Raw genomic sequence first — 16,417 nt, forward strand, 5'->3', positions numbered from 1 at the left:
CAGTGGGCACTGCAACTCCTTCGAACGTCCTGCGGACGTCCTGAACGTCCGCTGTACGTCCGAGGGAGCATTAATGTCCATTGGGAATAGATAGTTTACCTGTAACCTAGAAGCAAGAATTCATTGCAACCACGCTAGTGACAGAGCACCGCTCACTATCCAGCGTTGCTAGGCCTCAGCTGCTTCGCATAGAAGCCGCAGCGGTCGGTGCCTTGGAATTAGCCACTACCTATCATCTGTTACCGGTGCACTACAAATTGAATAATAGCTCATTAAAATTAAGATGCAGCTGGTTTCCACAGCGCCTTCGGCAGCGAAGCACGCCAAGCGACAGCCGGAGCTAAGCTTTACTTAATTGGGTCGGCTTCGCCGCATGGCAGCGAAGTGGTGTGAAAAATGACTGCAAGAGACGGAAGGTTACCCTCAAGCACACCCCTCGTCCACCTCATCAAGCGCCTTCACAGCGCAAGCGCTGCTAACAGGCGACCGAGGCCGTGCGGACGACCCATTTCTACAAGAGAAAAGGGACCTAACAGAGCTGTTAAGAGAAGTACCACTTTCAGGGGCGCGGCGCGACGTGCGATGTATCGAACGAGTGGCGAAATCGGAGTTCGATATACTGGCGATTTTCCAATACTTTCGCACGAGATTTTCAAGGGGATAATCTGGTTTGGTTTGGTTTATGGGGTTTAACATCCCAAAGCGTCAAGGGGATAATCCCCTTGACACATAGATTATCTCGAGGGGATAATTATGTGTTCCATACAGCCAATCATTCGAAATATCTAGGTTCGACATATCCGGGCTCGACTTAGTTGCTAAATGTCTTTCTCTACTTTTACATTGTTTTGCGACTGTTTGTACAAGAGGCAACCACTTTCATTAATATTCATTGTATTTTAATCAAAGTATTTGCAAATTTTGAGTTCTCTACGCAACGTTTTTACACGCGGTTCCCCCGACAATATTTTTTGTTGTTGTTTTTAGGCCTCCTTTACTGACTTCGTTCACGCACTTCTGTACCGACTGAATTCGCCAGTAACCGTGAAGCCTGAAACACACGCATATATGAACTCTAGAATGGCATACACCCCATGGCCTCTACCCTGAAACCTCGGTTAATAAAATAACAATATAAGAAAGGTTTATAGCATGAGCTCAAAGCTTTAGTGACCATTTTCGAACCGAAACTGCTACCGCCTAGGGAAGCGGGCGTGCCGCCAGCGATAGACAACATGCAGATCCCGGAAGAGTTGAGAGCGTTAGGCTCCTTGCTGCACGTTGAGTCTGGCTTACCCCGTGCGAAGGTGCTGAGCAAGCTGTAGCGCGAGTACCCGGTCGCACTCTGGCACACAGCTGAGTGGCCAAAGCAGAAGCAGGGCGTGCATCCGAACTCGTTGTCGCGCTGCAGGTTGAAGAAGCCGGGCTTGCAGCGGTCGCACTGGCGGCCCTCCACGTTGGCCTTGCAACGGCACACGCCGGTTTCCGGGTTGCATGAGGGCGGGCTGTCCACGCTGCCAGCCTGGCTGCAGCCGCACAGCCTGCAAACGCGCGTCGCTGCAGCGTCACAAGGGGCTGCCCGGAGCTCCTCCGAGCGCGGACTGCCCAACAAGACCGCGGGCGCAGAGGCCAGAGGCGCCCGAAGCCGGTAAGTGTGGCAGGCTCGGTGACCATGCTGACGAAGCTTGAAGCCTCTTGTACGGATGGAACGTTCTGTTCCACTGGCCGGTGTCGCGAGGGGAAGAAATGCGACCGAAACGCAGCGCGAACACGGGCACCCTGGTTATCGCCTCGAGCGCGTGCACGCAGATCGTGCCTGGCGTCCTCGCGGGCTACTTTCGTCGTCGTCGTCACGTGGGTCGGGGCGGTGGTCGCAGGAATACGTCGCCACAAATTAATAAATTATTTATTCAAAAAGGAATGTTCGATGCCATTAGGTGTTGAGGGCAAGACCTACGAAGCCGCGTGTTTAGATATTAAACGTCGGATGTATAATCGCCCGAAGCCTACGCTGAAAAGCTGGAAGAGGTCTTTTCCTCACTTTTTAGCGCGGAGGGCGATCAGCGCCGACCATCAAGAAGGCCATTTTTTCTTTCATTCGAGTTCAGGCTTTGGCGTCAACTCAGGAGACTATGTCCTTAGCAAACGTCTTGGGGGAGGCTGCCGCTAATGAACGGCACCTCCAAACTGCGCCGAGGCATGCCTCAAACTGAAGGTTTCTCCTAGCGTCACTGCCCGTATATGCTTGCTGCTGCTTTGGAGCGCGGCTTCCGGGTGAATATGAGTTCTGTTCTCATCGCAGGGTCACTACAGCTTCAACACTGCCAACAGGCAAGGCTATAACGTCGCTCTGTTTTCAACAATCGCGTGCGAAACACGGGTTACCTGTCGTGAACATTTAGGGCTGACGAAGATGCATCTGTGCATCTATGCATAGATGCATAGAGGACTGTAAGGGTCGCTAGGGAGGTTCTTCGCAAGCACACGAGCGCTATACACCGCGTATGCAAGACACAGCACTGCGTTGCAAGATTGCGCTCATACATACATACAAACACACTCGAAAAAAAAAACAGCATCAAGGTACAGGCAACACCACTAAAAACATGCATCCAAGAAATTGGAGGGAAAGCTCGCATCCCCCTTCCCGCAGTTTCACTTTACATTACATCATGTTTTTTTTTTACCATATGCTTCACCTTACTCTCAAAATATGTCGGCAGTTGGAAAAGCTATCATTATTAACTGGGAACATAAAGAGCACAAAAAAATAGCACACGGCAAGAGGACGACAAGACAGAAGCACGAGTATCATCCAACCTGTTTTCATGTGTTTTTCGCTTCATTTATGCCGTCAATAAAAGCCCGTCAACCCAAATGTGCGCCTTGCTGCAGTTTTCAAGTGCGTGAATAGAATTCTTCGCTGTCGCTCGTGTTTTTGCTTTCATATTTGATGGAAGCAAAAACACGAGCGACAACAATGCGTAGTGTCTGTAGAAAGCCTTGCTAACAACAAAGTTTAGTTGCTCGAAACAAAATTCAAGAAGTAAAAAAGGCGGTCATTGCTATTACCATTTTTTTTGCGCTTTATGAGAAACTTCGAAGGCAAGTGCAGTCAGAAATGCTTCTTTTTCCACGTCTGTAATCATTTGAACTGGAAAGAACAGTACACTACGGCACTATCTTCCAGGAGAATAGAAGAAGAAATTATTGAAGTTTTAACCACATTAAAACAAAACAGGTATCAGTGCAGTGACTCTTATCCATCGTTAACAGTTTGTATACTCCAATTATAAAGGCAAATAGTAAATGTTGCGATTATATTTTCACTGCGACTTTCGATGGAATAGCAGTATTTGCGAGAAGCCATTTGATCGCCAAAAAAAAAATAAAAGGGTTTGTGGCGCCTTTAGTGTCCATAGTTAGAGCAAATAAACGAGCTGACACTCGAATGTTGCTCTGCGATCGACGAAGAAAATCGCATTTTCTTTTTTTTTTATCCGGCGCTCACGATGAGCCCAGCGGCCCGCACCGCTCACCTGCAGCCATCTTTTGAGAAGTCGTAGAAGTTTGGAGCGCAGCGGTCGCAACGCTGCCCTTCGACTCCCGGCTTGCAAGGACACTGGCCCTTGCTGTTGCACTGAAGCATCCGAGAGCCTGTGCGTGATTAGGGAGGAAAGCGTGTACAGTTCAATATACAACTAACAAGCCGAAAAATACCACTGCATGGGGAGCCCGCATTGTTTGTAAACATCCAGCTTCGGCTTATATTAAGGCAAAAGCCTTTAATGCCTCATCGTTGTCGACAGAAGGTTGTCAACAGAGGTGTCATGCTTTTTCTAGTCAGACCAAAAAAAAAATCTCTCTGCACGATGTGATTCGAACCACCATCCTTCCGATCTGCAGCCGGGCGTGCTAATGGCTGCGCTACTTCCCTTTTTTGTTTATTTTTTTTTTCTTTCATGGCATTTATTTACATGGTTTTATATAGAAAGCACATATATACATATGTATGTGTGTATACACACACACACACAAAAACAACCATTTACAGAGCACCTTGGTAGGCGCTACGTGGCAGAAACATAATAGTAACATATTATAACTAAAAGGCCGGCAAGGATATACAGCGCATCAGGAGAGGAAACCAATCCGGTACAAAGTCCAATTTTCGATCAGGGGCCTTTTTTTTTCTTTATTGCATGGAAGAACTTCCGTAAAAAGGGGGAGAACTTCAAACAAACTGGTTCGCGTCTCAAGTTACCGGGCTCCTGCCAACGCATATGTAGTTCTGCTGGTCTAGGGCGCTGGAGAGTGTTTGCAGAAAGGCGTCGAATCAGACGGATGCCTCCCAAACGCCCTGCAGTGTCTCCAGCATTTAAGATTCACAAACAATCGCGTACTTAATTAACATCTTAACCACCCATCAGGGACACAAGCAGCAACACCGCGCTAAAGGCTTCCGCCTCACCGCACTTCAGTTCAACAAAGTACCCCTCTGAATTTTTTTTTTCGTCTTTAGAATTCGGAGAGCGGGGGAAAAAAAAAGGGGGGGGGGGGTCCATAACACTGAGATATCCGCCAGCGCTTAGTTCCTGACGCCATTGAAATTTTCGCGGTCGATCGCATCAAGGCGCTCCAAACAGCGAATGCGAAGTTTCTAGAACTATCCACTCCAGCTGAGCTTTTGTTTCGATGCGAAAGGAGCACGATAACCTTTATAAACACCGTAATTTGCGATAAAGGTTTTAAAGATCATCGGGTCGGTGTTCTACAGAGAGGTTCTTTTTCACTTAAAGGTTTCAATGCTGACCCAGTTGCGATTGCGAAGCGTGTCAGTAATCTAAGACGAGGTCTTAATTAAAGGCCGCAGTATGCAAATCAAGCAGTACATAGGGACCGCAGTCGTCAATATATGGTGGGTCGCATCGTTCGGAGGCATGACGCCAGCAAGGAAGGGTGGAAAGCCACTTACCGACGGCGTCGCAGTTGCAGGGCATACAGCGTCCGTCGCTGTTCTGGTAGTAGTTCTCACGGCAGCGCTCGCAGTTTGGGCCGTCCGTGTTGTCCGAGCAGTTAACGCAGTGGCCGCCGTGGCCCGTGCGGTCGAACAGCTCCTTGTCGAAGTAGCACTCTCGCGAGCGACCGTTGCAGTTGCACGCTGCGAGATGCAAACGTTCGTTGGCCGTCGGACGGACGAGAGAAAATCAAGCTACGACACGGACGCTCGCACCCGTGCTTGTAGGTCGGAAACAACAGATGAAGAGGTGGGGAGCAGTCGGTGCTCTGTCGGAACGGGAAAACTGTTTCTAGGGACAATGTCAAAATTAACGGCAGAGTGGCTGCGCTCCTCAAAGCGATACATCGAAAGTGCTACACTCTTCGTGCGGCCACATAAAGGTATCATTTATCATTTTTCCAGATAATTATATTCACAAACATGCAAATGAGCACATTACCAAGCGAAAACTTGTGGACGAACTTCGCGAAAGATTATTTTTTATAGCATAGCTCAGCAAAAAGAAGCTGAAATGGATAGCAATGAAGTAAGTTCCACGAACAAAAACGCAGAGCTTGTAGGAACGTATACTAAAAACGATATCCAGCACAATGCGGCAACACAGCTGAGCTCATTTCAAGTTAAACTTGGCTAAGAAAACACAAGGAGTCAGAAAAAGGCATGATACCAGGTATGACGGTCGCTTGCACAGAGTAGGCGCTGATTAAGCCCCTGCTAAGGTACAGGTCATTCTCAACGAGAGGCTGGATACTGCTTGGCGTGCATATAACGCGGTCACCTTCCATAAGCTACCTCCCCAACTTTCGCATAGCCAGAGGCCACACAGCTTTCAAATATTCTATACTTACTCAGTACGTTTCAACAAGAACAAGGCGGTGACTACAAAACTGAGATGCGTTAAAGTTCCTCCGAATGGCTTTAAAAAGTTTTTTTTTTTTTTTAACAGAAAGCCAATTTCACGCTAGAGGCGTATGCGCGCGTGCTGCATGCCGTCGTCTACCTGTTCTAATGGGAAGTACCCTTTGCTATAGTATACCTTTTCGTTACGCGGCTATAAATGAAAGGCAGAAGAAAGGAAAAAGAGAAAGAAAAAAGTTGGCAGGGAACGCTTATAGGTGCTGGAGAACCAGGAATGGTGCAGCAGCGTGCCTGTGCCTGGAAACGGAGGGCAACAGTGACATGACATCCAATCACAATATTCGAAAATTTCTGGGAGACTTTTGTGGTTAAGAAAACCTTCGCGACACGCCTTGAGGGCGCCGCCTCAGACTAAACTTGCGAGGACTAACGAGGGCAATCAGCAGAAACTGCACATGCGAAGCGTTTTCAGCCCTCCCGATTTGCACGTGACTGGCAGTGCGACAGATAGAAAAAAAAAAAAACGGGCGTTATTTCCCATTGAAATCAGGTCGTTAATAATTGAAGAGCTAAGCGTTCAAAAGCGGAATTTTATTATATTGTGAATACAATCAGTATGTCGATTCGTGAAACGGCGTCATGTGAGCCGGCGCGCTGAATGCCGTGCGAAGAAAACACGGCATGGAACTAGACTGCTTGCGAGGCAACGCAAAAGAAAAGAAGCGAAGAAAGTTTGAAGACGAAAACAAATTTGTGGTGCGCGAAATAGCGCTTGTAAAAGTACACTGCCCTTGGTTTTACGAAGACTACGTAGACTACGAAGACTACCTACTATATTGACTCCTGCCCTCCACTCCTCTTTCCTGCGTTCGCACCTTTGCCGAGAATGCAGCACTCGTATTTAAGCGGCATCATTCACCCTCGCACAGCTTAATGGGTGAACTGAAACGCATGCGACCAGAATACAGAGGACGTCTCGTTTCTTCTAACTAATTTGGGGAAATTGCGCGGGCTATTTTCTTGTCCAGCATTCCAACATGTCCACCATTTCGGACAAAATTTTGAATGTTGGAAAATTGCAAGGTACTGTTATGCAAATATTGACGGCAATGCATAGCAAAATATTTCTTTAAATGCTTTTGCCATCGCTCGCATCGACCAGTTACGACTGCCATAGAGAACCAGCGAGGAACGCTTTTGACTATAACAAAAACGTTAATTGCAAAGAAAAAATGCAAACCTGACGACGGGATATCCCCAGATATTGATTGTTATAGTGAAATCTTGCAATATTTAAAAATACTGCGTTCAAAAAATTGTTTCCCGTTCAAAAATGCTTTTGTCCAGAATTATTGGGTATGTAGATGCAAAACTGCCTCTGTTTATTGTAATTAAAGGCCAACACATTTTCCCGCTTTTGGCTTCCGCATGTGGCCGCGTTACCGCCAAAACCTCAACTACCGCTTCCACAAAACTGGACGGAGGTATGGCATGGATAATTTTCCCAAAGGCCTGAGAAAGATGAGAACACTGTCCAACGCAAAACGTAAATTTGACTGATTCTACTGGGTAAGCCACAAAACGTGAGGACAAAATGCAGCGCTGCTGCTGTTATGCAAATCGCAATAACTTACGGCAACCGATGAGTCACACGAAAACCACCCGAATCGCAGAGCGTGAAAACACTGCGAAAACACCTCGGTATTGCGAAGTTTCGATATTGCATCACTGGGATTCGAACTGGACTCCTTCCAGTTTCAAACCCAGCGTCCCGGGCCCATCGGCCGCAGCGCATCGCGTGCGCATGCTTCGCCCTTGTGGAGCGACGGGCCCCTAGCACACGAAGGTACGCCGATAGGAGATCGTTGCCCAGCTGGGCGACCGCCCACGGGGCCGACGAAAGTAAAAGGCAGCAACGGCATACGAAACCACCCGCCTAACGAGTGGTGCGCCGTGCATCGTCTATTCGCGCCGTGTCCGCACGTGCATGGGAGACACCTGTGCCGCCCACGATCCGACGACGCAGCCCTCCCCGTCTCTCCGCCGCGCGGGTGAATCAACGGCGGCGCCTCCCCTCTCCGGACTGCCCTCGCCGTGTTTGCAACGCGACAGAGCCAAGGATGGACCTGTCCTGACCCCCCACGCTCGCCCTCCCCCGTAACCTACTTGCGCAACGGAGACTACTGGCGCTGCTTGGGCAGCTCGCCGGAATAGCGCTGCGACCGTTGCTGAGCGGGGGAAGCATGGCCGGCAGACTGACGCAAACGCGCACTGATGACTAAAAATGTCGACGCATTGGTAGCGGCTAACAAGAACAAGAAAAGGGGGAAAGAAAGACGCGTGGATGTTCACACGTCTCAGTAACTGAGAGCGTAGGTAATCCAGCTTAGACTAGCTTTTGCAAGTAGCCATTGAAACTTGTCGCGTATCAGGTTCGTCACTTGGCTTTCATGGTCTGTTCTAAACTCGCATTTTACACTATTACTGTGATGAATGAAGTTTAAAATATGCACCAAGTAAATATGATCTGATTTTTAAAAATCTTCGTCGCATTCCGATATTGCGGAGTGTGTCGTATATTTTAGTTTGTGCCACACTCTCTATTGTCGGGCGGCTTTGCAGACAGAATTGACGCACCAAAATGCAGTCTCCGGCAGGCTTTTGCAGTCTTCCGGGATAAGAATGGAAGTGGAAGAAGCGGCAAGTATGTCTGTTCTCTTGGTGCCCAGGGGAGTGGATTAAGAGCATGTACTGGCACGGCACTATGGTTTGGTTTAGTTTGGTTTATGGGGGTTTAACTTCCGAAAGCAAGTCAGGCCATGAGGGACGCCGCAGTGAAGGGCTCCGGAAATTTCGACCACCTGGGGTTCTTTTAACGTGCACTGACACCGGACAGTACACGGGCCTCCAGAATTTCGCCTCCATCGAAACTCGGCCGCCGCGGCCGGGATCGAACCCACGTCTTTCGGGTCAGCAGCTGAGCGCCATAACAACTGAGCCACCGCGGCGGTAGGTACGGCACGACACTAGCAATAGATTTGTGCGAGGTGGAGCTACTGATTGGTAAAAACAATAAAAAAACTTCTAAAAGGCCGAGTACAATTTTATTCAGCTAACAAGACTGTCCCAACTACTCATATCAGCTCTTTCCTGCATTTCGAACCACCCTAGCTGTCCTTATGGCAATAGAGAATGAAGAAAAAGCAGAGCGCCTTCATGAACGCATCATCCAAAAATAACTGGCCGAACAGGAGGAGGGCTTCACAGGCAAGAAAATAAGTAAACGGAAAGCATTCCACTATTCTATGGTAAACTCGCCTGTCCTTGGAAGCAGTCAAGAGCAGCGACATGACTGTGCGCAACTGTACCAGAGCTGCTGAGCATTCGCAGGAGACGCTGCCCAGCTTCCGCTACATAAGGCGTGATCGAGTGGAGCTCTGCAGCTGAATGCTTCACACTGGCACACTGCCTCTGCTTTCCAGTATGAGAAGGAAAGACTCGGAGGCAAGGAAGCGGAACCTTCCTCAACCCTATCACGGACTATTAACAAACATCGCCAGTATAAATGATGCCTTGAAAAAGGCATAATCAAAGTTACGTATACAGCTAAAGCGAGGTCTCGTGAGGCGTGACTTGGGTTTAATCGGCCATGTACAGGCATAACGAGGACAGGAAAAATGTGAGCAGCAATCCCGAGCTTGCTCGAAAAGACGAAATATTGCTACGGGCCAGGATCCTGAATTATAGGCCCGGTTGTTGACGTTTCGGCTTTACTAAAGCTTTATGAAGTTTCAAATTCATAGGGATAGTAGAAGGAGCCGTTAAGACATACGAACCCCAATATGGAGGCGCTGCTATGCACATAACTGGCACGAATGTTACAAGAAATATTGTTTGGAAAGTCAGTTTATGATGCCTATAAGAAGACCTGAAGCTCTACACGGTATTTGAGGTAATAATGACAAAAATGATGACGACAAAAGTGCAGTGTCGCTGACACCAAAATACACAACAGTATATAGAGGCCCCGGATACGCGTGAAATGTGCCCTCAGTTTGACTCGTTAAAGTTAAGGGCCTATATTTTGGGCAGCTGAAGCACCGGCAAGAAACACCATATTGGCCTGACTGTAGTACTTCGACCTTGCGAACGAAGGTTACTGAATAAGCGCTTCGTCGGTGCTCGTATTAAGAACAATAAGAGTTAAAACAAATGTATTCGGAGAACTGCACATTAAGTCAACAGAGACAAGCGCTGCTACGAGAACCCAGCGATGTAGGTAAGTACGCGTACAGACCGGGACACAAGTATCTGGACTGCATGGCCCGTACACGAAGCCTATAGCTCCATAACTAGCCGCCGGCTATAGAGGCTGCACCTGTGGCGGTGACAGTCAAAAACGTGATCTTTCATCTTCACAATTGTGTTCTCAAGGGTGGAAGAGCGGGCTAGTTGGTAGTTCATCTTGAGGAAAAACACAGCGCACTCCTAAGACACGGACTAAGAAAGGCAAGACGATACAGCGCTGACTTCAACTGATTATTTTATTGTGGAGCAACATATATATACGTTAGAAAAGTGGGTGGGAAGACATGAGTAACATCTGCTGTGTTTGCACGCGACCGAAAGATAACAAACTGTAATTGAAAATAACATGAGGGCAAGAGTGACCCTTGGAGGCAACAAAAAATGAAAACTAGACAAGATAAAGAGACAAGTGGAGGGGCGATTAAACGGATCACGCTTAAAAGCCTTTTAGTGCATTTTGTTCACTTGTCATCTCCTAGTGTTTTTTGTCTCTTGTAATGCCTGCTTGCGTCATCCTTTTAAGCGTGATCCGTTTAATCGCCCCTCCACTTGTCTCTTTATCTTGTCTAGTTTTCATTTTTTGTTGCCTCCAAGGGTCACTCTTGCCCTCATGTCATTTTCAATTACAGTTTGTTATCTTTCGGTCGCGTGCAAACACAGCAGATGTTACTCATGTCTTCCCGCCCACTTTTCGAACGCATATATATGTTGCTCCACAATAAATTAATCAGTTGAAGTCAGCGCTGTATCGTCTTGCCTTTCTTTGGAGTGCGCTGTGTTTTTCCTCAAGATGTGTTCTCAAGCCGGCTGCTAAAAATAGAGCCATCGGCTTCGTTTTACGGAGCACGCTGCCCAGAGACTGTTGTCCCCGACTGTACACGCGATTATTTCGCAAGATCATTCATTCCAACGTTGGTTAAAATAACACATTTTGAGTGGGGTTAACACTGACTGAAAGCAGCCACTCTGTTTATTCGGTTTACTCACCCTGCCTTCGCAAGACCTCCTGAAAGCAGTGCCAATTCTAATTCATTTATTTGCGTATTCCTAGTGCAGACGTGAGCAGGCTTGTCTAGCGCGGTCCAGCCGTGGCTGTCGAAGCAATATATGCGAAATTTTAATGCAGGTAGCGGTTTTAGCAGGTAATCCTTGCGCTCAGCGTCGCCGCACGGCTGCACGAATGATAAACAAAAGCACAAGCCTGTCTGCAAAACAGCAAGTGCGTTAAAATTTCATGTTCTTTGTCCCGAGCACACCGCTCCAGCGCTCAGACAAGCATGCTCTTCTCTGTACATGTGAAACTGCACATCTGACAACAAAATACAGCGTCCTCAAAAGTACGCTTGAAAAATTAAAAAAAATAGAAGCAGCGTATACGAAAGTCTTTTTTTTTTTTGACGTCGGTTATGCGACCAGCCGGATACAGTGGAAGAGGGTAATTGCTTCCATCACTCTGTGTAATTGACTGAAATCAATTAACAAAGTTGTGGTCATTGCAGTGAGCGTGTATGTTTATATTGGTAAGTTAGGGGGGGGGGGGGGGTCGAATTTCATTTCGTAAAGTTCCTGTGGCAAGTCTGTTTACCGAGAAGTCCAACTCCATCCGCGTTATTAAACAGGTGGGGCGGTGAGGATCTGCGCAAAACTCCTTTTGGCTTGACACAATTGTTGCAGATGGTATTTCATCTGCCAACGGCGTAAATCAACGGGTGAAGATGAAAACTCTTTCCTTTGCACTTTTAGGTAACGCAATCGAAGAAACACCGTATTCAGCCGTTGCGTCAAACCATGGAGAAGTTTCAGGCCGGTCTTCATCACCTTGAATGCGTAATCACGCAGAATATGTACGACATTTCGAGCCGAATATAACGGAACACGGTTGAACTGCGAGAATTTTACCACATAGGGTAGTCTAGCAATACGACTGCTTGTAACTTTCCCATATAAACATGCAAGCCAGACAAAGTGGCTAAAACGTTTATGAATCAATTTGTGCTAATCAGGAGAGTAACAATGACAATTATCCTCTTCCTTTGTAACTGCCCGGTCTCATTAAGATTGTTCAAAAACGTCTTTTGTGCCGACATTCATTTGGTTTTAAAAATCCCTGAAAGTCCAATTTTGAACACCCCGTATAAAATGGGCGCAAATAAAAAAAAACACTTGTCCTACAGTCTGCTCCAAGAGCCCAGTGAAGGTTGCAGACCATATTCTTAAGTGATAGCTACAGACCAAGAGAAATATTCTCCCCGTGCCCACTGTGAAACGAAGGAGCTAGCATAGAAAAGAAAAACTGGGCGTTGCAGGTCTTTCCTACGCTCTGCCTATCTCTCTATTAAGGCGGAAGCCTTTAATGTCTCATCGTTGTAAGCAGCAGTTGTCGACAGAAAATGTCACGCTTTTCAATTGGTGGAAACGGTCGTGACGTCACAGTGCGCGAATTTCAAACGGGGCCAATTGTACTTTGGCTAGTAACCATGCAACCAATTGAAGGGATCGTATAGTGATGCTCCAATTAAGTGGGACTGAGCTTAGTTAATTGCTTAATTACACAATTAGCCTAATTAGCTTTATTAGCCAGGCCATATAAATAAATAAAACCGATTAAGAAATTGGTCGAGCTCAGGAATCGAACCCCGGTCTTCGGCGTGAGATACGAGCATGCTATCCACTCCGCCATGCCAGCTCGATGGTTTGGAATGAACAAAGGCGCGTCTAGTGAATACGGTGTCTTCACTCACTCTCATCCTCCTCCATTCCCTTCCCGCGAGGTTTAGGTGTTCACCGACAAATGAGAGACAGATACATTTCCTTTCCTCAAAAACCAATTTACTGACGAGCGAGGCGTAGAACCGAATGGGCGATGGCGTTCTATGGACTCCTTGGCAGCGTTGCAAGACGCTGTCGCGTTCCACTCTTAGGGGCATCAGGTCAAAAAAGGACTTTAGGTCAAAAAAGTGCCCCCCTGAATTTTGTGAGACAGTTACTGCGTAATTTCTTTTCCTCAAATACAATTTTCATTTTCTTCATTACGGCTCCTCTTTATCTATCTTCTTTCACTCCCACTTCCTCCCTTCCTCTACGGTGCGGTTCAGGTGTCCACCGAGATGACAGAGAATTACTGCGCCATTTCCTTTCCTCAAAAAGCGTTGCGTTCAAAGGGCAAGGCATCGCGCTGAACGGGTGGTGTTCCGTGGACTCCCTGGCAGCGCTACAACGCGCTGTCGCGTTCCACCCCTAAAGGAGAAGCTTAAGCGTCATCAATTAGCAGTTAATTAGTATTCAGGCATTAATCAGTAATTAACCATTAATTAGTGATTTGTCATCACTTAGTAATTAGTACTCAATTATATGTGACGCCACCGGTGCCACAGAAACAGCGAAGGTGGTGCGGAAAACGCTTCCGCCTCTACCCACTTTAGACAGTCAAAGTGCCCCCTGAATTTTTTTTTGAGCCACTTTCCTACACTGATGCAATGATTATTTTCTTAATTTGCCTATCCGAGCATCTCACTTTTTTTTTGCATCCGAGCAGGCAACCGCGTCCTGTGACCCCTTAACGCTGGTCTCCTGCCCTAGGTCCGCATCCAGCCAGCTTCTGGTTACAATGAGGACAACCTCCGAGAGCTCTGACGGCATAAGTAGCCATCGAAACAAACGACAAGAGCTCTATTTTTAAATATAGTCTAGAAAAGCGCGGTCGCCGCCAACGCCGACTTGTACAACAGCTTGTGCCGGTTAGTTGACACAAATCTGGCCGCGATGCAAGTACTGCCCATTCGAAGAAAGAACACAAAGCGGAACGCATTGACGCAGGCAAATACGGGCCGAGAGAGAAAAAGAGAAGTGCGTTGGCGGGGCGAGAAGCGGCCGCTCCTCCGCAGGTGAGCTCCTTCCCCCTCCGTCCCCCTCCGGAGCTTCCCGCAAGCCGAGCATGAACCAAAAGTTGACCACTGGGACGTTGCGGGCCCTAATCTGCGCCAGGCGAACGTTACCGACTCCGGCAAAGCGCGTTGGCCTCCCGCTCTGCCGTAGTAGGCTGCGTTCGGTAGGAAATAGCTCCTTAGCGCACCAGCAGGGTTGGGTGTAACCATTCTTCAACGGTCATCGATACTGAGAAGTACAAATTTCAACTGATTAATCTTTACTAGCTAAGCATTGCGTACAAACGTTGTTTAAAGCCGCATTATTATGCCCGGTATAGGCTGCGCCTCTGAGAAGGATTCGCCCTCGAGGAGTGCTCCGTTTCCCTTCTGAGCGAAGCTTCAAGACATAGCCTCGCGCTAACTGTTACGAATGATATGCCTCGTGCAGGGCTACTTGGAGCGAGGTAGGTCGAGGCGCGACTTAAGCAAGAATGGAGAGCAAAGACGCATCATCAGCAGAGAAATTCAGTAAAACGGCGAGTTGAGCGAGTTGGTACATCTTGAGAAAAAAAAAAACGGCACAGGAACAGGGACACAAGAAAAGAAGACGACGGGACAGGCGCGAGAAAGCCCCCTCCAGAGAAAGCTCCCTCAAAATGCCCCACTCTCCTAGAGAACGAAAATTCGCTTTATCCGTACTCTTCGCAGCCGGTCATCATGTCGCAAAGCCGCGGACTGCAGCGGGCAAATCCACGGCTTTTCAAAAGAGGGCCCACAGCGCTGGAAGGCGCGGCTACCCACCGGGTCGCTCGCGCTCGTAGGAATCTCGGTGCCGCGCCTGGGTGTCTCCTCGGATGCGCTGCTGGTGCTGCTGAAGACGTCCTCGGTGCCAGTGCGTGGCGGAGGCCGCGGGGAACAGTTCCGCGAGCAGCAGAAGCAACAGGGAGCAGGAGGTCACCGCGCGCGGACCCATGTCGAGGTAGGCAGCGGCGAGGTTTCGGCAGGAGGACGCGACTCAACTACATCGGCCGCGGGGCACCTTTCATCGCATCGGCGGCCACCACCACCGCCCAGGAGTGGGGCAGGCCGCGCGGCGGCGAAGCGGGCTCAGCGCCGCTGAGGTCCGGTCTGCCCACGCGGGAATCCTACACACGCGCCGACCGAGAGCGGTTTCGGGGGCCGGTCCTCCTCCGCTCGCTGCCATCGCCTTGCCCGCGCGGTGCGCTCCAGGAGCCAGCTAGCTGCACGGCAGCTTTCGGCGCCGTCGGGGCGGCGGTCGCACGAGGGTGACGCAAAGGGGCAGTCTTTCCGCGTTTAACAGCTGGACGGGTTCGCTCCTCTCAAGGTACGGGCTTCACGGGCCCCGGCAAAGAAAGTAAGTAATAACGAAGCGCTGCACAGGAACAGGAAACGGGAAGACAGAAAGGACCGGCGGAGAAATTATTCCACGACTAACGCGACAAGCGTTTAAATGATGATAAAAGGGTTTTACTAGTGCCTACTGGTACCGTGTCGAAAGTTCGAATTGAAGGCGTACTAAAGGAGAAAATAATTCAGCGTGCATTCGAAGCAGCAGCTGGGAAAAAGTGTTACGCAACCTCAGATGTGCCACATGATAGCTCTGGGCATGTTACACGGCCCGCTCGCCGATGACAACTTGGCAAGGGGAGGCAAGAGCTGTCCACTCTCGTCGAGAGAATCGAGGAATCCCAGGAGCTTCGACACATCTGTGCGTATTGTGCAGCGGGAGTTGCTTATGATACAATTCAAGAACGCACAGGCAAATACCCCTCACAGGAGGCCCTCTAGTCAATGGCGTCGACTGACTGTCATGACATCGCCGTTAATCCTTTTCGATCTGCCAGGCACCTGCGATCTCACACTAGCACGTGTACAGGTATTAACCGCGACGTCACGACAATCGGCAGACGCCAATGGCAGGAGGGCCTACTTTGAGGAGCACCTGTCGCTACTTTATTGGGTTGTATCCGACTATCGTCACGAGTTTCCCATGTATGTACTATTGGGGACAAGCCTCTCCAGGACGCATACCTTGGAACAAAAGCCCACAGCTCCGTCATTAAGCAGTTGATTAAAGCCAAACTTGCGGAAGTGATAGTCAGACTCACGTGCTCCAATGTGGTGCAGTGAAAGATGTTTGCTGGCTGGCGTGACACCTTATATGGACCTAAATCGCTTTTTCCGCGTCCTGGAGAGTTTTATCCCCGATAGTACAAGTTACGAATACCACGTGAGGAAAGCTGGTGATCGCAATGAACAATATTTGGAAATGTTCTATCCCAATGCGATAGCCGACGCCGGAAGTGTATACGGCTTCACATCCCATCCTAGACTTTACACTTAT

At 48.7% G+C, this 16,417-nt stretch overlaps 1 protein-coding gene across 3 annotated transcripts in view; it reads right to left on the reverse strand.

The window, feature by feature from the left end:
* Positions 1 to 16,417, reverse strand: part of LanB2 (laminin subunit gamma-1) — a 121,976-nt gene that overhangs the window by 31,682 nt on the left and 73,877 nt on the right. For 2 of the 3 annotated variants that reach the window (XM_089584830.1, XM_089584829.1), the window contains exons 5-7: positions 4,976 to 5,161; positions 3,540 to 3,657; positions 1,297 to 1,541 (exon numbers count right to left, since the gene is read on the reverse strand). In XM_089584830.1, the coding sequence (XP_089440956.1) occupies positions 1,297 to 1,541; positions 3,540 to 3,657; positions 4,976 to 5,161 (549 nt within the window). Of the gene's footprint in view, positions 1 to 1,296; positions 1,542 to 3,539; positions 3,658 to 4,975; positions 5,162 to 14,853; positions 15,132 to 16,417 lie in introns of those variants that run through there. The other variant, XM_089584831.1, reaches the window with a different exon arrangement.

This window comes from Amblyomma mixtum, chromosome 3 (genome assembly GCF_055824585.1).
Source record: "Amblyomma mixtum isolate Tamu chromosome 3, ASM5582458v1, whole genome shotgun sequence".
NCBI classification, from domain to species: Eukaryota; Metazoa; Arthropoda; class Arachnida; order Ixodida; family Ixodidae; genus Amblyomma; species Amblyomma mixtum.